Raw genomic sequence first — 25,687 nt, forward strand, 5'->3', positions numbered from 1 at the left:
TTCAAGAGAGAAGGTGAAGTCAAGTGCTTTTGAGAGGTCAGGTTAGATGAGGACCGAAAATATCCGTGGGATTTAGCACCAGTGAGGTCAGTGGTGACATGTTAAGAATAATCCCCTGCGTAGTGGGTGGGATCAGGTGTCAGTGCATTAGGAAGTTACATGTGTGATGTGGGTGGTAGCTGGAGGGGATCAGGGTCAAGAAAGTTGGGAGGAGGGTTTCATTTTAAATGAAAGAATGAAGATAATGTTTAAGTGCTATTGGGAAGAAGCCAGCGGAAAAGTGAACATAGAGAAAAGACAGGATAATCATTGGAGTTAGGAGGGCTCTGGATAAGCGGATGATGTGAACTGGAACACGTGCAGGAGGAAGGGCACAGGACTGGAATTGTGCTAGGAAGGAGAAAGGGAGGAGTAAAACTGCAGGAAAATGTCAAGGATGGGAGACAAGAATTTGAAGGTGTTCCTGAGTGACACCTTTGCAGTCTGTGAAGGACGGGGTGAAGTCATCTTCTGGAAGAGAGGAGGAGAGGAGGTGGAAGGAGAAGTGAGTAGAGTGAAGGTTTGAAGTAGCCTTGTGGAGAATGGGGGAGAGTGCTTGTGAGGGAAATAGGTAAGAATTGCAGAGCAGCAGCTCTGGGGAGCCCCAAAGTTCTTGTTCTTCCCGCTGTGTCTGCTTAAGTACACTTAACAAAGTGGGCCTAGGGAGAAAAGGAAAACGTTTTCTTTAGTGCAGCAAAAACAGATTTTCAAGAAAGTTTCAGCGTAATCCCCACAAGCAATATATTTTTCCCCTTGGTGTATAGTTTTAATAGAGTGAGGGCTGGGGCAGGGATGGACAATTCCTTCTTCCCTTGCCCCGCAGACCTTGCTAGGTGACTGTGGCACTCGTTCCACGCAGGCCCAGAAGCAGCCTCAACTGCTTCTCAACATTGCGCTCCTGCAGCCGGTACCAGTGGATAAGAGCTGAAGTGTGGTGTGAAATCAAATCCGCTTTCCGTAAGCCACTATGTACCCAATAGGTCTGTTTGTTTATTAATCAAACAAGCATTTCCTCAGTCTAGATAACTTTAAGCAATCATAGATGTGTTGTTTGGAATTTGAAGAGGCATGATATTCAGTTCATTCATGAAGGTTTGAGTGCCTTCTATTTTCAGCTACAGTATATTCCAGATTAAAACAATGAACTAGAAATAGACCCTTTCAGGAAAGAATTTATGGGGACAGAATATATATGATAAGTGAAAGAACCATCAAAGGTCATTAACAACATAATCAAAACAGATGCCCTGCAATGGTGTATAATTTAAGCTATATAGTGGTATAATTTATGTATATGTTCAAAGGATAAAGGGATCCTGTGAGTCTTCTGGTATTTATATAAACTAGTTGGGGCTCTGTAGAAAAGAAAGAATTTTGAAAGGAACTTCATAAAAACATGGTGAATTTTTTAGGTATCTAAAACAAGAATAGTCTCCCAGCCAGGAGGATTAAACATTGTCAAGGGTCAGTCGTTCTGATTCACCTCAATTGTTTCTTCTACATCTTTAGTGACGCTCTGGAATCCTGCCATTCACAGGGATGGGGAAGGGCTTACAGCATTACTAATTCATCACATTAGAAATCATGAGGGGCCACTCAGTGGCGCAGCGGTTAAGTTCACATGCTCCACTTTGGCAGCCCAGGGTTCGCCAGTTTGGACCCTGGGTGCAGACCTACCATGCGGTGGCAGGCGTCCCACATATAAAGTAAAGGAAGGTGGGTACAGATGTTAGATCAGGGCTAATCTTCCTAAAAGGAAAATCATGAATCAGTGCTCTGGGGCCTTCTAGGCGTGACCAAAGTGTTGATTCCTAAGTATAGCATATCTCTCCATTTATATGTCTTCCCTAGTGTCCTTATTTCTCTTCATTCTTGAAAGATATTTTTACTGAATATAGAATTTTCAGTGGACAGGTTTTTTTCTTTCAGCACTTGAAAAATACCCACTTCCTTCCCACCTGCATAGTTTTAGATGATAAATCTCCTGTCATTCAAATTGTGTTCACTATGAGAAGCACATCATTTCTCTCTGACTGCTTTCAGGATTTTTTCTTTGTCTTTAGTTTTCGTAAGTTCAATTATGCTGTGTCTTGGCATGGAATTCTTTTAGTTTACCCTACCTGGAGTTTGCTCAACTTCTGAATCTGTAGGTTTATGTCTTTTACCAAATTTTCGAAATTTTCAGCCATTATTTCTTTGAATAACTTTTCAGTCCCATGCTCTCTTTCCTCTCTTTGTGAGACCCTGACAATACAAATATTAACTCTTTTATTATGATTCTGCAGGTCCCTGAGACTCTGTTAATATTGTTACAACCTATTTTCTCTGTTCAGACTGGGAAAATTCTATTGACCTGTCTTCAAGTTTATTGATTCCACCCTGTGTTATCTCCACGCCACTTCTGACCCCATCCAGCGGATTGTTCTGGTATTGTATTTTTCTGTTCTACAATTTCCATTTGGTTCTTTTTCATTAAAAAGATTTTCTATTTTTTTCTATTGCTCAAGTTTTCTATTTTTCACTAGTTTTGAGAAAATTTATACTTCCTATTTTTATGCATAAAGTTCATAAAAAGCATTTTTAGGATGGCTGCTTTAAAATCCTTGTCAAATAATTCCAACATCTGATTCAGCTTGGTGTTGGTATTTGCCGATTGTCTTTTTTCATTCATGTAGTGATTTTCCAGGTTCTTGGTTTGACCCGTGATTTTCAGTTGTTCCCAGGACATTTTGGATACTGCATGCTAAGACCCTGGAACCTATTTCATCTTCTTTTCAGCAGGCAGCCCCCAGTTGAGATGTACGTCTAGGGCAGGGTGGACGTGTATGTTCAGCTTCTCACTGGGCCTTGACAACAGAGCCCAACAAAAATGGAGCACTGACTGACACTGCCCCCTCGCCTGGAAGTGAAGGCAGGCAGAGGGCTGACTCATTGCTGTGTGGCTGCAGGGAGAGATGGAAGCCCAGCTCCATGCTGATGCCAGAGGAGAGATGGGATGGGAGGGGGAGGGGAAGCAGACCCCCCGCTCCACCTCACTGATGCTGGGTGAGGATAGAGGCTTGGTTGGGAGCCGGGAGGGAGGGAGTGATGAAGCATGGTGGTGATTACCTTCTCCTCATACTGCTTGTTCAGTCTAATTGCTACCGGTCTGGGGTGGAGGTTCAGCTCCCCACTGCACCCTGCTGGCACTCTGCTGGCAGAGGAATCAGAGTGCCACATGCTTCCGCTGATGGAGAGATCTGCTTCCTGCTGGGGCCACTGACACTGCCTGCCAGGGGTGATAGCCCAGGAGAGGGAATTGGAGCACCGCCTGCTTCCCGGGAGCAGGTGGAACATCAGCTGGGCACTTGGCCCTGCTGAAACATGAGGTGGGGGGGTTGCAGTTTTTATTGCTGTTTGGCTGAAGAGTAGGGCAGGTATTGCCAAAAAGGTGTTCTCTTGTGAGGCTGCCCTTTTCCTGGACCTTTGACCAGGAGGAACAGACTGTTCTCAGGGCCTTTTGTGTCTGAGCCTGTTGCTGGTTCAGGGTCGGAGGTTCTCCACCATGTGGGAAGCAGTAAGGAAACCAGCGCACTCACGTCATTCCTTAAGTCCAGAGGTTCCTGGGCGGCCACCTTCTTCTTTCCACTTCTCAGAGACTTCCTATGCTTGTTTGTTGTGTTGTACCTACAGTTTTTTAGTTGTCAGGGGGAGGATATGGGAGGAATGAGGCTGTTCCATCTTTGGCAGAACCAGAAATCCTTGAATGTCTTTCAATAAATTTGAAATTTGAAAGTTTGAAATTGAAATTTTACATTTAAAGTTTAAATTGTTTTCCCATGAAGATCTTGGGCATATTTATATACATACATATTCTTAGGTACTAAGATATGTTTTTTGTTGCTTTTATAAAAAGGTATCTTTCTAAAATTGTACTTTCTAACTATCCTTTGATAGAAACACAGTTCATAATATTGATCTTTTTAATGCTTATAATTTGCCTAAAGAATCTTCTGGAATTTCCACAAGAACACATGTGAATGACGATACCTTCATTTCTTCCTTTACAATTCTACCTATTTTACCGCTTCCTCCTGTCTTTTGCGCAGGGTAGGATCTTTAGTACAAGATTGAAAGAATGGTAGTGACCATCCTGCCTTGTTCCTAATTTGAAAAGGTGCTTTCAAAGTTTAATTGAGTATGATATTTTCTGTAGGCTTTTTAAAATATCCTTCATCAGATCTGAAAGTTTCTTTCTCTTTCTCTTTTGACATGAGGAATGGATGTTGAATATTTTCAAATTCTTTTTCAGAAGCTGAGATGACATATTTTTCCCCCTTTAATCTGTTTTTGTGGTAAGCTTAATCTATGTGGGAATAATTCCAACAGTTGGTCCTGAAGTACTGTTTTTTTTTACATCATTAGATTTGTTTTGCTAACATTTTACTTAGAAATTTTGCATCTCTATTTGTGGTGAGATTAACGTGTCTTGTGCTGTCCCTGTTGACTTTTTGTGTCAGTATTATACCATCTTCATTAAATGAGCTGAAGAATGATCCCTCTTTTTCAGTTCTTTGCTGATACTGGAATTATCTGTTCCTAGAATGTTTGCTAGAATGTTCCTTTAAAACCATTTGGGTGTGGTACTTTCTTTGTAGCATGTTTTTCTTTTAAGAAAGGAATTTAACATGTTACTGAGTGCCTGCTGGTTCTCAGGAACTGTACTAGAGTCTTATACATGAGCCTGTTAAATCTGCACATCCGCCCCGTCAGGAACCATCCCTGTTATTAGAGATGAAGAAAGTGAGGCACAAAGAGGGGCTGCCATTTCTCAGGGTCCCTCAGCCAGAAAGTGATGGACCAGGAATGTGAATCAAATTCCAGATGTCCAAAAAATGTTAATCATTCTTGTTACACATTACACTTTATAAGAGACAAAAATGACTTGTACTGTCATCATATCTTCACAGCCTGGGCTCAGGGACCTGAAAAATACTGTTACATGATATCAGATAGAGCCGTCTCTATTTGTACATCTTTAGTTGATGGTGAGGCTCTGTTTTTCTCAACATTTTCTTTCTCTCTTTATTTATTTTAGTTTTGAGTGTTCATTACCTTTGCTTTTAATAGAATCTATTTAATGTAAGTTTATATAATTTAACTTGTAACTATTTTGAGGTAATTGTAGATTCACATGCAGTTGTAGAAATAACAGAGAGATTCCTCAGACACTACTCAATTTCCCTCAATAATAGTATCTTGCAAAACTATAGTAAAATATTACAACCAGCGTACTGACATCGATGCATTCCACTGATCTTGATCAGATCTCCCCAATGTTACTTGTACTTATTTGTGTTTGTATATGTTTAGTTCTATGCAGTTTTGTCATATGTAGATTATTGTATCCAGCACCACAATCAAAATACAGAACAGTTCCATCACCAAAAGGTTCTTCACAGTACCCTTTATAACCACACACACATCCCTCCAGCACCGTCTCTCCTCATCTTTAACCACTGGCAACCACTAATGTGTTTTTCATTTGCATGATTTTATCATTGTAAGAATGTTATACAAATAGATTCTCATAGTATGCAGTCACTCAGGGTAATTCTCTGGAGGTTTATCCAATTTATTGCATGTATCGAGAGTCTATTCTTTTTACTGCTGAGAAGTATTTCACATTATGGATGTACCACAATTTGTTTAATCATTCACCTATTGAAGGACATTTGCGGTGTTCCTAGTTTTGGGCTATTACAAATAAATCTGCTGTTAACATTTGTGGTCAGGTTTTTATATGAACACAATTGCTGGGTCATACATTAGTACTGTGTATAGTTTTATAAGTATAGTTGCCAAGCATTCTTCAGACTGGTTGTATCATTTTACATTCTCACTAGCAATGTAAGAGTGATTGAGTTTCTCCACATTCTTGCTAGCATTTGATGCTGTCACGATTTTTTATTTTAGCTATTCTGATAGATTCTTTTCATGTGCTTATTTCTCATCTGCATATCATCTTCAATGAAATGTCAGTGCATCTCATTTCCTAACTGAATTTTTTTTGCTATTGAGTTTTGAGCATTCTTTGTATATTCTAGATACTAGTCCTTTGTCATACAGGTGATTTGCAAATATTTTCTCCCAGTCCGTAGCTTATCTTTTCATCCTTTGAGCAGAGTCATCCACAGAGCAAAAGTTTTAAATGTTGATGAAGTCCAATTTATCAGTTTTTCTTTTATGGATGGGGCTTTTGGAGTCAAGTCTAAGAACTATTTGCTTAGCCCTAGGTCCCAAAGATTTTCTCCTATTTTTTCTAAAGGTTTTACATTTTATATTTTAGTACATGATCTATTTTTAGTTAATTTTTGTATTGGGTATGAAGCTTAGGTAAGGTCTTGTTTTGTTTTGTTTTGTTCTTTTTCCTTTATTTTTTTCTTTGCCTATGGATGTCAATTCCAGGATCATTTGTTGAAAAAGCTGTTATTCTTCCTTTGAGTTGCTTTGCACCTTTGTCAAAAAGCACTTTAGTGTATCTGTGTGAGTCTATTTCTGGTTTATCTCTTTCGCTCTATTGCTCTACGTGTCTCTTCCTCTGCAAATGCCACGCTATCTTGATTACTATAGCACTAAGTAAGCCTTAATATAGGGCAGGGTAATTCCTCCAACTTGATTCTTTTTACGACTTTTTTTTAGCTATTCTAGCTCCTGTGCCTTTCTATATAATTTTTAGAATAATTTTGTCTATGTCTAAAGAAAACTTTGCTGGGAGTTTAATAGAAATTGTACTAAACCAATAAGTCAGTCTGGGGAGAAGTGACATCTTTATTATATTTATTCTTCCAATCTCTGAACACACTACGTCTCTCCATTTAGTTAGGTCTTCTTTGATTTCTTTCATCAGCATTTTGTACTTTTCAACATATAGATTCTGTATATGTTTTGTTAAGTTTATACATAAGTAGTTCATTTTCTTTGGAGTATATATATATATAATAAATATTTTTAATTTCAATTTGTACATGATCACTGTGAATATATATAAACATGATTGATTTTTGCATGTTGATATTGTATGTTCCAATTTTGCTAAACTCACTTATTAGTTCTAGGAATGTTTTCTAGATTCCTTGGGATTTTCTAGAAGACAGTCATGTCATCTGCAAATAAGGCCAGTTTCATTTCTTCCTTTCCAATCTGTATGCCTTTTCTTTCTTTGTTGTGTGTGTATGTGTGTGTGTGTTTGGTGGGGGGGATTGGCTGGCACTTCTAGTATTATGTTGAATAGGAGTAGTAAGAGTAGATATCTTTGCTTGGGACCCAGTCTTAGAGGTAATGCATTCAGTCTTTCACCCTTAAGCATGATGTTATCTAAATTTTTTGTAAATGCTTGTATTAGTCAGGGTTCTCTAGAGAAACAGAACCAAGAGGATATATATAGATACATATAAAAGAGGAGATTTATTATAGGCATTGGCTCACACGGTTATGGAGGCTGAGCAGTCCCACAATCTGCCCTCTACAAGCTGGAGAGTCAGGAAAGCCAGTAGGTGGTGTAATTCAGTCCAAGTCTGACGGCCTGAGAACCAGAGGGCCACTGGTATAAGTTCTGGAGTCCAAAGGCCCGTGAAGTGGAGCTGTGATGTCCAAGGGCAGGAGAAGATGGACGTCACAGCTGAAGGGAGGAAATTTGGCCTTCCTTCACTTTTTTGTCCTATTCGGGCTCTCAAGGAATTGGATGATGCCTGCCCCCATTGGTGAGGGGGGATCTTCTTTCCTCAGTCTATTGAAACAAATGTTAATCTCTGCCAGAAACACCCTCACAGACACACCCAGAGATGTTTTACAACTATCTGGGCATTCCTTTGCTTAGTCAAGATGACCCATAAAATTGACCTCATAATGCTCTTTAGCAAGTTGAGGTAATTCTCTGCTATTCCCAACTTGCTGAGAGTTTTTATCATGAATGGGTGTTAGATTTTTGTCAAATAATTTTTCTCCATCAATTAATATGATTATATGATTTTTTTCCTTAGCCTGTTGATATATATTGGATTATATTGATTTTTGAATGTTGAATCAACCTTGCATACCTGGAATAAATCCTTCTTGGTCGTGATGTATAATTCTTTTTACATATTACTAAACTCTATTTGCTAATATTTTCTTGAGGATTTTTGAATCTTAAGTTCATGAGAGATATTAATCTGTAGTTTTCTCTTTTTGTACTTTCTCTGTCTAGGTTAGTTCAAGGTAAGATTGCTCTCATAAAATGAGTTGGGTACTGTTCCTTTCTATTTCTTTTTCTGGAAGACATATAAAACTGATGCTAGCTCTTCTTTAAATGTTTACTAGAATTCTCCAGTGAATTATCTGGGCTGAAGATCTTTTCTAGAAGCTTTATAATAAAAATCCAGTTTCCTTAATGGTTATAGGACTGTTTAATTTATCTAATCTTGGCTGAGCTTTGTCAGTTTGTGTTTTTTGAGGAATAAGTCCATTTGTTCCACGTTGTTGAATTTATGAGCATAAAATTGTTTGCAATGTTCTCTTATTATTCCTTTAGTAATTGCAGGATATGTCAGGATATCCCTTGCTTCGTTCTGCATTTTTTTTTGTGTGTGTGTATGTGTCTTCTCTCTTGTTGTTGTTCTCGTTAGAGGTTTAAGAATTGATTTTTTTTTTCAAAGAAGCAATTTTTTTGTTTCATTGAATTTCTTCATTTTTGTCCTGTTTTTAATTTTACTAATTTCCATTTTTGTTTTTATTACTTCCTTTTGCTTACTTTAAGTTTATTTTGCTCTTATTTTTCCTAGTTTCTTAAGGTAGGAACTTACAGATTTGAGAACTTTCGTCTTTTCTAATTGAGAATCTAGTGCTATAATTTCCCTCTCAACACTGCTTTACCTTTTCATATAAGTCCAATTTTTATTTGAACTTCGAAGAAAAAAATCTACCAGGGGCAAAGGATGAAACATAACAATGACAAAAGAATCCATCCAACAGGAAGACCTCACAATCTTAAACATGTGTGCAGCAAACAACAGAGTTTCAACACATGAAACAAAAACAGATAGAGCTCAAAAGAATAGCCCATTTTTATTTTCATTCTGTTCTGTGTATTTTTTTAACTTCCCTTGAGATTTTCTCCTTGACCCATGGAAATGTGTTGTTTAATTTCCAACTGTTAGAGCATTTTCTTGTTTTTCTGTTGTTGTTTTCCAGTTTGATTCTAATATGGTAAGAGAATATACTCTATGCTATCAATTGTTTCAAATTTGTTGAGGTTTGTTCTGTGACCAAGGAGAAGGTCTATCTTGGTGAATTTTCCATGGGTGTTTGAAAACAATGTGTATTCTACTGATGTTGGGTGGTGTGTTCTGTAAATGTCAATTAGATCTAGTTAATTGATTGTGTTGTTCAGTTGTTCTATGTCTTGGTTAATTTTTTGTCTAGTACTTCTATCAATTGCTGATAGTGGGTTTTGTAGTTCCCAACTATTAATTATGGATTTTCCTTTTTCTTTTTTGACCTCTATCTGGTTTTGTTTCATGTGGCTTGAAACTCTGTTGTTTGCTGCACACACGTTTAAGATTGTGAGGTCTTCCTGTTGGGTGGATTCTTTTATCATTGTTAAGTTTCATCCTTTGCCCCGGTAGGTTTTTTCTCTAAAATTTACTTTACCTGATAGTAAAACAGCCACTCTTGCTTTTTTTTTTTAAATTAATGTTAGCATGATATATCTTTTTCCATCCTTTTACTTTTAACCTTCCTATGTTGTTGTGTTTTCAATGAGTGTGTTTCTAGACAGCATATAGTTGGATCATGTTTTTTCATCTACTGTGCCAATCTGTTTTTTGAATTGTATGTTTAGACTATTTCCAGTTAAAAAACTTATTGATATGCTAGGGCTTAAACTGCTACTTTATTATTTGTTTTCTGTTTCTTGTTTCTCTGTTTTTCTTTTCTTGCCTTCCTCGGAGTTACGTGAACAATTTGTAGGATTTCATCTCGTTTTATTTATGTGGTTTTTGAGTACACCTCTTTAGATAGTTTTCTTAGTGGTTGCTCTAGGTATTACAAATACAGATGTAACTAATAACCAGCTATTGGTGCAGACGTTTTACCTCTTCTGGTGGAGTACTGAAACTTTATTTCCATTTAGATCCCTTTACCATCCTGTCTTTTAAAATACAGTTGTCTCAAGTATTTCCTCAATATACATTGAGCACCACAACAGGTAATGTTATAATTTTTGCTTCAACCATCAAATATGCCTTAATAAACTCATTGGGAGAAGGATAGTCTATTATATCTACCTCTATTTTTGCCTATTCTATTGTTCTTTCCTTTATGAAGTTCCAAGCCTTCTTTTATAATTATTTTCTTTCTATTGGAGAGTTTCATTTAGCCATTCTTTAAGATCTGCTAACAACAAATTCTTTTAATTTTCCTTCATCTGAGATTATCTTGATTTCCCCTTCATCACTGATGGTGTTTCGATGGATGTTGAATTTGCTGTTGAACGTTCTTTTAGGAGCACTTGAAAAATGCACCACTTTCTTCTGGCCTCCATGGTTTCAGGGGAGGAAAGGTTGCCATTCAAATTGGTGTTCCTCTATAAGGTGGTGCCTTGTTTCTCTCTCATTGCTTTTAAGATTTTCCCCTTTGTTTTTAGTTTTCAGAAGCATAATTATGATATAGTATGGCATAGATTTCTTTGGATTTCCACTATTTGGAATTCATTCTGCTTCTCAGATCTATAGTTTATGTCTCTTGCCAAATTTGAGAACAATTCAGCCATTATTTGTTTAAAAACTGTTTCTGTCCATCCTCTTTCACCTCTCCTCCCAAGACTTCAATGACACAAATATCCCTGAGGCTATTATAATTTTTTGTCTATTTTCTCTCTGTCGTTCAGAATTCTATTGTCTTGTCCTCAAGTTCACTGATTCTATCTCTGTTCCCTTCATACTGTTGTCAAACCCATCCATTCAGTTTTATTTCAGTTATTGTGCTTTTCAAATCTATGCATTCCATTTGGTTCTTTTATATAAATTCTTTTTTTAAGTTTTATATTTTTTCCATTTGTTTCAAGTGTATTCATAATTATTTGTTAAAGTAGTTTTATGGTGGCTGCTTCAAAATCTTTGTCAGACCGTTCTATCTGATTCTTCTCAGCATTAGCATCATCTGAACATTTTTCTCATTCAAGCAAGTTGTGATTTCTTATTTAAGTTGGGGTTCTTGGTATGAAAAGTGATTTTCTATTGTATCTTAGGCATTCTGGATATTATGTTAAGAAACTCTTCATCCTATTGAAATCTTCTCTTTTAGCAAGCATTTGCCCTATTTAGATTTGCTATGTAGATCCGTCCTGTTTTCTTGGCCTCAATTCTAATGACAATTTAGTTTCCTGAGCTTTTGCAATACTATTCAGATTTGTTCTATTCTGATGAAATACCAGCATATAGGTCCTGAATATATTTCGTTAGATTTATACCTAGAGATATAATCTTTGGCTACTGTTGTAAATGCTATTTTTTATTTCAAATTCTAATTGCTCACCCCTAGTATACAGAAATGCAACTTGTTTATTTTTTCTTAACCTTTGTGTCTTGCAAACTTGCTAAACTCACCTATTAATTCTAGGAGGGTTTGTAGTTTCTTTGGAATTTGCTACATAGAAAATCACACATAGACTGTTTAGTTTCTTCCATTTTAATCTATATTGCTTTTGTTTCTTTTTATCATCTTATTACACTGGCTAGGACCTCAAAGTCCATGTTGAATAGGAGTGGGGAGAGGAGACGTCCAGTCCTTGCTGAGGTATTAGCGAGGATGCACTCAGTCCTTCCCGTTAAGTATGATGTTAACCTCAGCAGTTACCTTTATCAGGTTAGGAACATTCCCTTCCACTCTTAGCCTGAACTCTTCATTTCTCTATGTAGATCTGAGTTTCAGTCTGCTATCATATTCCTTCTGCCTGAAGAACTTTTAACATTTCTTTTGCAGTGGGTCTGCTGGAAATTAATTCTCCCAGTTTTGGTTAGTCTGAGAAGGTCTTTATTTCTCCCTCACATTTGAAAGATTCTTTTGCTGGGTATATTTTTTCTTTCAGCTCTTTAAAGATGTCACTGCATTGTCCACTGCCTGGCATGGTTTCTGATAAGATTTTTGCTCTAAGTCTTATCCTTCTTTGTCTCTATGTGTTGTTTCTTTTTACTCTAGCTGCTTTCAACATTTTCCCTTTGTCTTTCGTTTTCAGCAACGTGTGCATCATGTGCTGAGGTGTGAGCTTTTGTTCTTTTGTATTTATCCTGCTCGAACTTTGTGGAACTGTGGTTTAATATCTGTCACTGATTTGGGGAAATTCTCGCACTTATTGCTTCAAATGATTCTTCTGCCCTATTCTTTCTCTTTTCTCCCTCTGGGGGTCCAGTTATGCCTGTGTCAGATCACTTGCTACTGGTCTTGGACGTGTGGGTTTCCTCTCTCCCTGCAGATGACTGTCTCTCCTCATATTTTGGGCCAGAAGTTTGCTCTGCAACCTCAGCTCTCTGAGGGCTCAAAAAAAAGTTGTGACCATTAAGATAATTTGGTTTTTTCATTGTATGGGTGAGAGTGATGCTCCTTTGATCTCTCTTACATACCAGGGAAGAAGCTGCAGTCAGAATGCAGTTTTTAAAAATGCTAATTTAGTCACTTGGCTTCATTTACAAATGAGGACCTGAGGTGCATAAAGGGGCAGTTAGTTGCTAAAGTCACCCAGGAGGTCAGTGGCAGTAGTTTGGCGGAATTTCTAATTCTCCTCACGAGGAGACTCACTACTCTTTTACCTCTCAAAGCTGCGGTTAAATGCCTGCTTCCCACTGGGGAGGGAGTCACGCTAGTTCCTCAGGTGAGCCAATTCACAACCTGGAGTCGTCGGTGGGGGAAGGGTTGTGGGGGCCAACCTGAGGGCACAGAGCCAGGTGATAGGGCGTCCTTGGTAGGTGCCACCCGTGAGACACTGGAGTCTAACAGAGAAGCAAAGTAACCCTCAGCAGTAGCTTCCTGACTGGCCTTGACTCCTCCTCCTCACAGAGCTAGGGTGACTCTGTAAAGATACACCACACGAAGCTGCTACTCCCTGTTTTAAACTCTTTATTGGCTTCCTCTTTGAACTCAGAATAAGATTCAACTCCTCAGCCCACCTACAAGCCCCCATAATGTCTGGCCTCTGCCCCCTTTTCCCTTCACCCACGATGTTACAGTGGCCCATCGTTTTGGTTAACTCAAGCCAAGGTCTCTGGGCCTTAGAGCCTTCATACATGCCCTTCCCTCAACCTAGAATGTCCTTCTCCCTAACCATTCCCACTGCTGGCCCCTGCCTTGCTTTCATGCCTCAGCTTGAGCTCCTCCTAGAAAGCCCTGCCCTAACCACTCATCGCCCCTTGGGTTTTTCTCTTCATAACCCTCATCTCAATGGGTAGTTACATCTGCACGTGTCCTTGTTTGTTGTTTGTGTGTGTCTTTGGGGGCAATGATGAGGTCTGCTTGGTTCACCTGTGCGCTCCAGCCTTCAACGTTATTAAAGGATACTGATTATTGCAACGTAATGTGTTAAGACACAGGTGTGGTAGCAAAGATGGGTACAGAGTAGGTAAACACACACTGACTTGACTTAGAAGAGATGGAGAACACTAAGGACCAGTTTTTGCTACTTTGCCCCAAGTTGGCCCGACCTACTCACTAACTCCCACTTTCACACTTCACCTTGGTGCCCACGAAACTTCATCTCTCATATCACAGCTCAGATGCACAGCCCTCTGAAAACTTCCTCCCCATGAAATCAATCATTTTCCTGTGTGTGTAGTTCTCATTGCTACTATTAGTGGAGCGTAGAGCACATTCTAATTTTGCTGGTTGGGTAGGTACTTGTTCGCTTGTTAGTTCACAACTGCTCTGGTAGAAGGGGCTTTGTTTTTATGTGTCTTTTGTTTGATACAGTTTCTGGTACATAACACTTCCTGGTAAAGGGCAACTTCTTGAGTGACTCTATCCAGAATTTTGGCAAATGCATCTGAGCCCTCTTAGAAAAATCAGATGAGGTAGCAGATAACTACAGGGCTTGAAAATAGAAAGTGTCTAGTATATGTGGAAATCCAGCCTGAGAGTATAGAATTGGGACTAATTAAGAGGAAAGGCCAATTGGGATTCTAGAATCTTCTTAAATAAACATAACAGTCGTACTTCCAGGATCATGTTGTACCGTCCCATTGACTGCCCAAAAGTTCCTTCCAGGTAGAAGCACTGTCACTTTGTGTAACAAATGGGTAAAAGGCCAGTGCGTTATGTGGGTGCCGTGAGGTGGAAACTCCTCGAGTCCTTGGACAGCGAAGGGAACACATCCTCCTTGTAACCCAGTCAGTGTGAATAATTGACCTGGAAACCCATATCTTTCAGATGATGAAAAGATAAATATGATCAGCTCAGGTGCAAATGTCAGGAATTTGTGGGGAAGTGAGGTTAGCTAAGTGAGCAAATATGACTGTAGGAAATATGGAAGCTTGTTCTGAAATTAAGGCAAGAAAAAAGCTTCTGGGATTCCTCAGACCTCCTCAACTTTCTTCCAGTTCTTCTTCAGCCTCTCCCCACGCCCACCAGGTAACTGTCACTGCCTTCTCTGCATTAATTCACTTGACAAATACTTACTGGAAAAAACTCACCGGCCATGAGCCGGGACTCTGGAGGGATTGCCAGGGAGCTCCCTGAACAACTAGAGACGGACTACAATGTGGGCACCTCCGTCTCGTCTGAGGCCTCAGGAGGAGCTGCAGTTCAACTCCAATTACTTGAATAAGACTTCCCTTTTTTAAAAAAAACTTCTTTACTCAAGTAGAATAGTAAAATATTTCATTTCTGTAGTAAAATATATTCAGATTGGAAAACAAAAAATAAGAAGATACTTCTGCCTCTGTTGACACAGGTCTAATGCACATAGTAAGTGGAAAATGTGCATGTAAATCTGAATGTAGGGGCCAGCCCGGCAGCATGGTGGTTAAGTTCAGCACACCTCACTTCAGCGGCCCAGGTTTGCAGGTTCAGATCCCAACTGTGGACCTACACACTGCTCAACAAGCCCTCTGTGGCGGCATCCCACAGAAAATAGAGGAAGACTGGCACAGATGTTAGCTCAGCAACAATGGTTCTCAAGCAAAAGGAGGAAGAATGGCAACAGATGTTAGCTCAGGGCTACTCTTCCTCACCAAAAAAATAACAAAATAAACAAATCAGAATGTACCTTTGAATAGAATGTTTGGGAAAAAACGTCCTGTGCATTTAAGATGCTTATAAGATGATGGCCACAGAGCTACAATAGTCATCCGCGGCAGTGTGATTCGGTGTAGTTCTGCAATCCTCAAACGTTTATTCTGCGTTTACTCTGGACCAGCCCTGCACTGGAAACTATGGGAGACAACAAAGTATGTGACATAATTTCTGTCCCCAGGATATTTGTGACCAAGCTAGTTGCGAAAAGAACTGACAGAGGTGTGTTTAATCTCCACGTTTAACATAGAGAAATCGCCGTAAATGAGAGTGGAAGGTAGGAGAATATTTAGAATTTTCAGAGGGCTACGATATCCTTCTTTCAACTTCCCAAACTCCAGTGAGATAAGCACACTTGGCAGGTGGCAGCCACTGACGGAAATGCAGACTAAAGCAGTGAGAGAACGGACGCCCCCACACTGTGACGCCAGGCTCTCTGCCGGGCATCGGAGCTCTAAGTTACACAGTCCTTGTCTTCACGCCGGTGCTGCTGCTCTTTCCCATTGTCAGACAGTCATGGCAAACCCTCACTTAGGCTAACATCAAGGTGTCAGCCGGGCTGTGTTCCCTTCTGGAGGCTGCCCACATTCCTCGGCTCATGGCCCTTCCTTGAATTGCTCTGATTTCTGCTCCCACATCACAACTCCTCCTCTGACTTTCCTGCCTCTGCTTTTGCCTTAATAGGACCTGTGTGACTACATTGGGCCCACCCACATCATCCCGGATAATATCCAACCCGAGATCTTTAACATAATCATATCTGCCAGGTCCCTTTTGCCAAAAAAGCCAAGGTTCACAGGCTCTCAGAATTAGCATATGGACATCTTGGGGGAGAAGGGCATAATTCTGTCTACCATGGCCTAGAAGAAACTATAGGAAAAAGTCTTAGTTACGTGAGGTTGGAAAGAGTTTTTAAAATTGACACACAAAAAACATGACCTACAAAAGCCCCCAAATTGGGCTTCATCAAAATTAAACCCTTTTGTTCTTCAAATTAAAAAGAATTGTTAATAAAATGAGAAGGTAAGCCACAGACTAGAAGAAACTATTTGCAAAGCATATATCCAACAAAAGACTTATATCTAGGATATATAAAGAGGTCTTACAACTCAATAATAAGAATACAACCCAATTTTTTTAAATGGGCAAAACATTTGAACTGACACTTTACCAAAGAAGATCTACAGATGGAAAAAAAACATATGAAAAAGTGCTCAACATCGTCTGTCATTAGAAAGTGCTGAGTAAGACTGCAATGTGATACCACTTCACAACCACTAGGATGGCTGACGCTAACAAAACTGACCATACCAGACGTGGGGGAGGCTGGGGAGCAGGTGGACTCTGAGACACTGCTGGGGGGGAGTCTAAAAGGGGATGGAAACCAGTTTTCAGTTTCTTAAGAAATTAATCATATACCCCTACCACTTGGCCCAGTCACTCCACTCCTCAGTATTCACACAAGAGAAATGAAAGCACACATCCATGCAAAGACCTGTCCACAACGTTCACTGCAGCTTTATGTGAAGAGCCAGAAACTCAGACTAACTCAAATGTCCACGAGCAGTGGATGGATAAACACGTGTGGCATATCCACCCAATAGAACACTACTTGCCAATAAAACAAGTGTTACTGACAAATTCAACTAGAGGAATCTCAAAGTAACAGTGCTGAGTCAAAAAAGCCAGACAAAAAATAAATACTGCATGATTCCATTTATGTGGAATTCTAGAAAATGCAGATTAATCTACAGTGGCAGAAAGCAAATAAAAATGGCCTGGGATGCAGGAGGGCGGCCAGGGAGAGGCACGGTGGGGACGAGAGGGAGGGACTACAGAGAACCATGAGGTAACTTGTGGAAGCAAGAGAAATGTTCAGTATCTTGATTGTGGTCATGATTTCACAGATACACGTAAAAACTTTAATTGTACACTTGAAATATGTGTGGTTTATTTTATGTCACTTATACCTCAATAAAGTTGTAAAAAATTAAATAGGCAGAAAAAAAGAAAGAAAACCCAGAGCCTCGGATTTAGCAATGCAGAGTCATTCGGGCACCATGCCAGAGTGAACCAGTCAGTGAGTGTGGGGACAGCAAATTGCGGCAAGCCCAGGGACGGCAACTGCTGATTCTAGAATGACTGCAGACTGCGTAATTCCCAAAATGCTCGCTGCACCAAAAACCTGTAGAAATAAGGTATAACATACCTTTAAACATATGCTCTTAAATAAGCCATAGTTGGATTCACAAAAAGAAAGGGAAATTCCCAGGGTGGAAGCAATAGGAAGAGCTGAAAAAGGATGAAATAGGTAGAAGAAAGCAAGCCAGATACATCAATGACCACAATATATCCTAGCTGGTTAAATTCTCTGGTTTAAAAGTGATTGAAATGTTGGATTTTGAAAGCCCAGCTATATGTTAGTTATGAGAAACACACTTAAGAAATATAGAAAGATTGAAAATAAAGCAATGGAAAAATATATACTAGGCAAATACCCAAAGAAAGCTGGTAGAGGTATATTAATATTAGAGAAGACAGCCTTTAAAGGAGAAATCTTCCTTAGGGGTAAAGAGGGTCACTATGTAGTAATACAAAGACCACTCACCGGGAAGATGTATCCCTTCTGAACTTGTTCACACACCTGCTAACATGACACTGAAGTACATAAGTCAAAAGAGGGCAGGATTAGAGGAGAAAATGGACAAATGCACCCCTGCAGTGGGTGATTTCAACACACTTCTCTTAATAGCAAGTGAAAAACTAGTCAAATTACTGATGATTTCAATACAACTGATCTAATGAACACTTCCTAGAGCCTGCGTGCACCATAGAGAATAGACATTCTTTCCAGCACCCATGAGACACTTATGAGACAGACCTCGTGCTATGCCAGAAAGCTAGTTTCAACTAATTGCAAAGACTCAATATCATACAGACCACACTCTCTGAGTAGAATGTAATTAAATAGAAATCAGAAACAAAAGGATAACTAAAACATGCTTCTAAATAAATCATGGGTCAAAGAGCATATCATAATGTTAGAAAAAAATTAAAATTGCAAAATAATGCAAATATCACATATTAAAACTAACCACGCGTGACGGAAGTTGTAGTTAGAAGGGATATTATGTCCTGTCCTCAAATACTAAGATTTTTGTAAAAAGTGAATGGGAGATGAGGAAGCATGGAGATTAAATGTAAACTGTGTCAATGAGGATCTGAGAAGGGAGAGGACGAAGGAGGGCAGGAATTCCCATCCAGGGAGGTTGGTTGCCAGGGACAGCAGAGAGGACAGAAGTGAAAGTTAGGAGGGATGGCGTGGGATGCTGGAGCCTGTTTGTGAACACCATTCTCATCTCCCTGATGTACTGTTTGTCACCACTTCACCAGTCTGTGCAAAAACCCACTGCAGCTCTGTTTCCTACAGAAGGCAGCCCACACATGTTGCCCAGTGTTTGAAGCCACACATAGTTATAGAAATAAGACAGGAAGGGCCAGGCCTGTGACAACCTACAGAGAGCTTTTCTGCTTACAAAGATTCTCACCCCACAAAAAACTGAACTTCAGCAGAAAGAATAGCTTGGCCTCTGGATTGCACCCCGAGCCATCCCTCAGGGATAAGCCGGGAAATATATGGACTAATGCCAAGGAATTATGTGAGGATTACTTTTGAGTCAACTCAGGAAGAAAATATTCTTTCTTCATGAGATTTAGAATCTAATAGTCAACCAAAGCAAATGCTTTTTTTAAAAAAATGTACTCTTCATGTTTCAGCATATACACTTGAAGCAGTATTAATCCTGCTATTCCGGTGCTTTTACATAAACTACACCAAGTTTGTAATCTGGGAGAGTTATTTTTTTATTCCACAAAGGCTTTTATTTTCATTGAGACAGAGTGCAACCTCTTGCCAAAATACCTGGAACTCAAAGAAAGGTTTGACCCTCAGCAGGACCCAGCCAGGGAGCCCAGTCCCTTGGCTGCAGCCCATGATGCTGAGCAGGGGACAGGAATGAGCCCTCTGGCACTTTGGCAGAGTCAATGTCCAGATCATTGTCACCTGGAACTTGGGACTTTGGAATTCTCTGGGCTTGAAGCCTGCGAATATTGATGCCAACATGAGTCCATAAAGTTACACCAAGCTATGACAACGTTGAAAGGACTACTCAAACGCTTTACAGGCAGGAGGTCAGCTCTCAGTTTAATAGCACCGTTGGCAAGATGACGGAACAGAGGTGCTCTTAAAGGCAGGAGTTGCTGAGCAGGCGCGCTCTGCAGGGCCTGTAGCCGGCCGTCTCCATTCACTTGTTCGTGACAATGCAAATTTGCCATTGCATATCCTCTGTGCTTGCCAAGGCATGTTCACATCCGAATCTTGCTCGCCCTTGCCGTGATGTGGGAGGTCTGTAGACCGAGGCTGTTATTCCTGCTGTACAGTCGAGGCGCCTGGCACCTGGGAGCCGCGCGACGGGAGCAAGTGCCTGCGGTGGACTCGTGGGAGACCCTGGCTTCCTTAGCTCTTCTCTCCTCGTGGACACCACAAAACATCCACACAGGCCTCCTTCCCAAATGGTTTGATTTTTAATGTTTCCTTTCTTATTCCCAACTCATTCCTGCTTTGGAACGTATTTGAAATTATAGTATCGTATTACTCCTGATTTTCTGAATCTACCTTGCCCCTTAAAAGCCTCAAACATCACATGCTTTGGTATTTGTCTTTAAGTTAAGGAGGATTAAAAGCAATTTGACTTTGAGAGATCTCTTATGAAAAGTCTTGAGAAACATGCTTGAGAGGGACTTGTTGAGTGGCTTCTGTGCACAATTTGTGTGAAGTAGCCTTAGCTAGAAGTGGGGCTGAGTGCTTGCCCCATCCCTGGCCTGGGGAATCTTTGGGGAGTTTGATAGTTGAATGTTGAGTATAGCATTATCATAAAGTTCAGGGCATTGTATGACTAATACATGCTACAACCACAGTACATGGATGAATCTCTAAACCAGTATGCTGAGAGGAAGAAACCAGACCCCGAAGAATACATCCTGCATATTCTGTCATCTGAAACTCTGAGAAGGACAAATCTAGACTGTGTGACAGGAAGGGGAGGAGCAGAGGGGAGGTGAGGACTGTCCAGGAAGGGGTAAGAGCTTTTTTAGGAAATGGAAATATTCTAAATTTTATCATGGGCATAGTTACACGGGTGTACACGTTTGTTAAAATGCATAGATCTAAAAAAATGCATAGATCTGTACACTTTAAATAGATACATATAAATTTATATCTCAACAAGTTGATTAAGAAATGTGTAATGAGAGAGGAAAATCTGCCAATACTTGCATAGTTCTCTATTTTTTTTTCTGTCTCAAAGCTGTCATGGGCGTTTATAGAATATCTCAAAATGTGTTTGCGCTTTCAGTTATTCTTATTTTTGTTTTTGTTTTCCTCCAGCAAACATAACTCAGAAAACCCTTCTAAGTGTAAGACCTTGACTTCAATCCGTCCGGTTACATAAGAACATACAGAACACAAAGCAAACATATATTAATTTGTTCTTTCTTGCTGAAAACATGAGGTAGAAATATGCTTCCCACCATGACTCATACAACATATTGATACTGCCTTAACCTGCACATGCTCACTCGGCCTGTCCTGATTTTGTAACAGGGCTGTTTTCACTATGTGCTACATTTTCTCCCTGCTGTTCGGGTTTGGCTTCATCATTTGTTTTTTCTGTTACTAAAAGGTAGCTCTTCCTATTTTCCTCTCTTTTCCTAGGGACATATAGGGAACTACTGAGATGCTTCCGAGCCTTTCTCCTCCTGACACAGGTGGGTGCCATGTGAACATGTGTGCTGATGGCCTCAGGCCTCGTCTCTGACTCCTCTCTTCTTCTTCCAGACTCCAGAACCAGGTGCACATCTGCCAGGTGAAGGTGAGATCGAAGATAAGCAGCTTCACCCTTCTCCTGCAGAACCAGAGGAACAGGGATGCAGCCAGGAAACAGAGCATGACGATTTTGAGACACTGTCCCACCAAAGTGAAAGTCAATCAGACTCAAAAACTGACCCCTTTGAAAGTGCTTCCGACACAGAGTCGCTGCCTGGTGACCTCACAGGCAGACTCTGCCTCCCTCCAAGTGGCACCTCTGTGGACACAGATGCACCCTGGGGATGCCCTGACATCCCAGCAGCCAGACCTCCTCGAGAGCAGCATTCGACTGGTGTCCCTGGGCTTATTCCAAAGGAAGAACGAGATTTGTCTCTTGACTTCAAGGAAGAGTCTTACAAAAGTGGGTTCCGAGCCTTTCCCGCAGTTGCTGGAGAAGGGAAGGCAGAACACCTTGGTGACAGCGTGGCCAGCCTGGCGCAGAAGGCTTCGCTGGCAGGGGCTCCTCACCCCACAGAGGGTGCCACAGGCAGCCACAGCCTCCAGCCACCAAAAGTAGTGACTGTACAAGACCTGAGGGGGCTCTCCATTTTTTCTCGTCAGAAATCCAGGTCTGAGAGTTGTCTCCGCATCCGGGGGGCCTGGTCCTTCCTTCCCCCGTGCTGTGACCTGTGCCGGAGCTGGCCACGCATCCACAGCGGGGCCAGGGGACCAGGGCTGCCTCTCAGAGGCCCGCTGGACAGCGTAGCCTCTCCGGGAGCCAGGACAGAGAAGGGAAGTACTCCAGTGCTGGCAATGAACACAGACTTGCTCTGCTCCCCGCCCTGCCTTGATGTCCCCTGCCAGCTTCCTTTAGGGACATCTTGCCTGCTATATGCCAAGCTTTGCCATAGTGCCCCAGAAAATATTGACAAGGGCAGGGCATCCCCAGGGCACCACTGTCAGCACATGAGGACATTGACCAGGGTCCACTCCATAGGAGGGCTTCCCTTAAGATACCCTGAGGGGCCTCCAGGGAAGAACTTTGTGAAGTTTGGGACTCATTTGAAGGAAAGGACAGAAACAGAACGAGATCCAAGAACACAAAACCTTCTTCACCCTGTTCACACCCTACCGTCTCACTTGCTTCCTGGTTCCCAAAGGAGGGCTCCCTATTTGCAAGATCGGTACAAACCCAGTGCTCTTGGCTGGAAAAGGGCCTTTCAGGACAGGCCCTCTGAACATCTCTGGCTGGAAAACCAGTTGGGACGGGATTCTAGGTCCTGCCCAGTTTCTTCATGCCTTACTGAGGAGCTGGTGAGCCTCCCTGCAGAGGAAGTGCCAGCGCCTGCAGAGTGCAAGTCGGAACACAGCCCAGAAATCAGACCCGAGGAAGCCCAAGGCACTGGCCCTGCACCAAACGCTGCTGTGAATGATAAACAAAGGCACCTTCAGGATATTTCTGTTGAGGCAGGAAACCAAACCAGTAATTCCACATCAAACTATGTTCTTAGTGAGAAAAGAAAGCCACCTGCTAGGGCCAAGTTTTCACATCACTCCAGCAATAGCGGGTCACAGGTGTGGAACAGAGCCTGCATGGGTTGCACCACAGTGAGTGAATGTTCAGACACCCCGGAGACCACCCTGAAATCAAGTGCAACAGACACTTCAAAGGAAGCAGAAGACGTGATGGTTCTAGACCCCAACTGCATGAAAAATGTCTTGCAGGGTTTTTCAGAAATAACAGCAGCCACCGTGTGTCACTGGGGGTGTGAGGAGTGTGAACAGGGGCCTGAGCGTGGTGCCACGCCCTTGGCGGAGGGCCTGCAGCTGGAGCCCAAAGCAGACACATCTTCCAGGGGAAGGTGCACACTCATCATTATAGCTGTTGAGCAGAAGGGTCTGCAGGCCACCAGGAGGAAAGTGGGTCCTCTTCCAGAAACGCAGTCCCATGAGTTTCTGGAGGAAAGACCAGAACCTCCCCGCAGAGTTGGCGCGACTCCCTGGGAGTCTCCCAGGGCTGGGAAACCACAAACCTATGGCGATCAGTGTGAGCTGCCAGCAGCCCGCAGACCGGGAGGGGTTGATGGGGCTCTTCAGCCAGCGGCCCAAGCCGCAGAGCCTGCGGGGGGACATAAGGTCCCCCAAGCTGCTTCAGAAGAGAGGACCCCGGGTAGAGGAGAGATTTGTTCCCAGGAGCGCGCTGGGGGTGTGCTGAGCACAGAGGGGTCTGCGGACGAGAAACCGCCTGGGGCGGGCCAGAGCCCGGGGCCTGGGGCCAACAGGGAGGACGCTGCCAGGGCGCCCGGCCCCCGGCCCGAAGACGCACGCGGGACCCGCGCCCCCGCGGTCCTGCCGCGCGCACTGCCCCGCCGGCTCGGCGAGGCTTCGCGGGGGCCCGGCCGGCGCCTGGCGCCCCACGAGGTGACCTCCCTCGGGAGGAGCGAGCCCTCGGCCGCCGCGGGCCCCAGAGGGGGCGCCGGCGCGCAGGGAGCCGGGCGTCCGCAGCCCACCCGCGCCGTGGCCTCCGCAGGCCTCGAGGAGCCCCGCGCCAGGGATCTGAGCGCTGCGGCCGGCAGGCAGGGGGCGTCCGGCGGGGCCGGGACCTCTCCACTCACGGCGGCCGCGAGCGCCTCTCCGAAGATGGCCCTCCAGGGCGCAGGCGAGGGAGCCGCAGGGCTGAGAGAAGGGGGCCACGTGGAGACGCCAGGGGACCTCGGTAGCAGGAGAACGTCCTCAGAAAGCTGCGACGCCAAGAGACTCAAAACTCCACAGAAGAGGCTCAGGGCAAGGTTGTCCTTAGCTCATAAGACCTTTGCAAATTTTTTTGAGTCAAAAGTTGTAGAGAAAGAAGACACTGGTGAATGTTCCCCAGGTTCTGTCAAGGGCCAGAAGGAGAGGAGCAGGCCGCGCCAGAGTTCCTGGCGTGCATTTCTGAAAAGCAAAGACGCACAACGCCCAAAAAGGCCCTCTTCAGTGAGTCTGGTTGCAGGACAGGAGATCCCAAATCCCCTCCGACCTTCCCCACCAGGGATCAACAGCCACTGCGTGGAGCAGGCAGGGGACAAGGAGAGCTATGTTGTTAGAGATCACTGGGCACCCTCTCAGTCCCCCACACCAGTGTCAACCAGCAGTTTGGTCTCTCCAGATAACAGGAGAAAAAGTGAACCAACCATCAAATGTACAAGCCCCCAGGAAAGTGGTAGGTACCTGCCTTCAGCTATCTTTCCTGCGAAGTCCTGGCTGATCTCGCCCGTCAACCCTCATGTCCAGCAGGCTGGGATGAGCCACACCCTCCCCTCCAGCTCTGCTTGTTGCTTGGCATATGGCAGCCAAGGCATGCCCTGCAAACCCATGACCCCCAAGCCCTGGAGCGCCAGGCCTGGTGCTCAGCGGGCAGATTTCCACTCCATGGTTTCTCTTGGAAGTTACCGCGATGTGGATAGCAGCTCAGAGGCCCCTGAAAGGCCCAAGACCCCCAGGGCAGGGACAAGCCTCCTACTTTCTCTGCAGACAGGAGACCAGGATGACCAGAAGGAAGAGAGGGAGGAAAGACGCCAGCATCACCATGGCCTGAGCACAGCCCCATCGCTCAGGGAGCTTCCTGGCAGTGAGGTGAGTTATCTGTGACTGCCACCAACCTGTTTATTTACCTCTCAAGGCAAGAGAAGGAGAGAACCACGGGGCAAGTTTTCCTAAGTGAGGGGAGAAGGGAGGTGGGACGGCCAAGCTGCCTTCCGGGGAGATTGCCTGGTTACCCTCCCAGAGTGCCCCCACCCTGGTCAACACAGTGTGTGACCGGCTTCTTGGAATGTGCCCAACTAACAAGTGGGAACTGGCATTTTACTATAATTTTATTTTGTGTTGCTCCTTTTTTCCTGTATAATTCACATTAATTGAATTCCCTTCTCTGTCAACTACCTGTTCATAGTCTTTGCCTACTTTCCATTGGGTGGTTGACACCGACTTTTTTGTGTCAGCCTTCATCCTTCTCCACTGTGAAATTTAAAAATAGAAATTTCCCAGTGTTGTCTTCTAGTATTTTTATGGGTTTATTTTTAAAATTTAAATTTGATCCAGTTGAGCTTGTTTCAGTGTAAGGAGTGGGAAAGTAGTTGTTGGAGCTTCTGAAATTCCTAGTAAAATGGTCTCTCCCCAGAGCAAGGATACCCACCCAGGACAGGGTACTGTGGCGCTGGAGCAGGCACAGGAAGGGTATATGAGCTTGGAATTTCTCACAAGTCAGGCTGCCCTCAGAAGGAGGCAGCTTTTTGGAAATTCCAGAAAGAATACTTGTGGGACTGTGCAAGTAACCTTCCCTTTGGCCTGTGTACTCCTGCATCTGTGGGCCCTCACTCCTTTGCTTCTTCAGACAAATAGGTGCCGTGTCTCCTGTGTGCCCGGCGCTGTGCTGGTGCGGAAGGACGTCAGGGCCAGAGTTAGCTCCCAAGCAGGCCCAGTGCATGTAGGCCCCGCTGTACAACCCCT

At 42.8% G+C, this 25,687-nt stretch overlaps 1 protein-coding gene and 1 long non-coding RNA gene across 5 annotated transcripts in view; one reads left to right on the top strand and one right to left on the bottom strand.

Annotated features, from left to right (window-relative positions):
* Positions 1–25,687, bottom strand: part of LOC139076726 (uncharacterized) — a 230,047-nt gene that overhangs the window by 135,452 nt on the left and 68,908 nt on the right. The window lies entirely within an intron of this gene.
* ARHGEF4 (Rho guanine nucleotide exchange factor 4) overlaps positions 1–25,687 on the top strand; it is a 245,480-nt gene that overhangs the window by 59,950 nt on the left and 159,843 nt on the right. Inside the window, exons 1-2 of one of the 3 annotated variants that reach the window (XM_070580932.1) lie at positions 23,662–24,401; positions 24,713–24,814. In XM_070580932.1, coding sequence (XP_070437033.1) covers positions 24,276–24,401; positions 24,713–24,814 — 228 coding nt within the window. In that variant the 5' untranslated portion in view covers positions 23,662–24,275. Of the gene's footprint in view, positions 1–21,232; positions 24,815–25,687 lie in introns of those variants that run through there. The other 2 variants (XM_070580930.1, XM_070580931.1) reach the window with 2 other exon arrangements.

Source organism: Equus przewalskii, chromosome 17 (assembly GCF_037783145.1).
Source record: "Equus przewalskii isolate Varuska chromosome 17, EquPr2, whole genome shotgun sequence".
Lineage (NCBI taxonomy): Eukaryota > Metazoa > Chordata > Mammalia > Perissodactyla > Equidae > Equus > Equus przewalskii.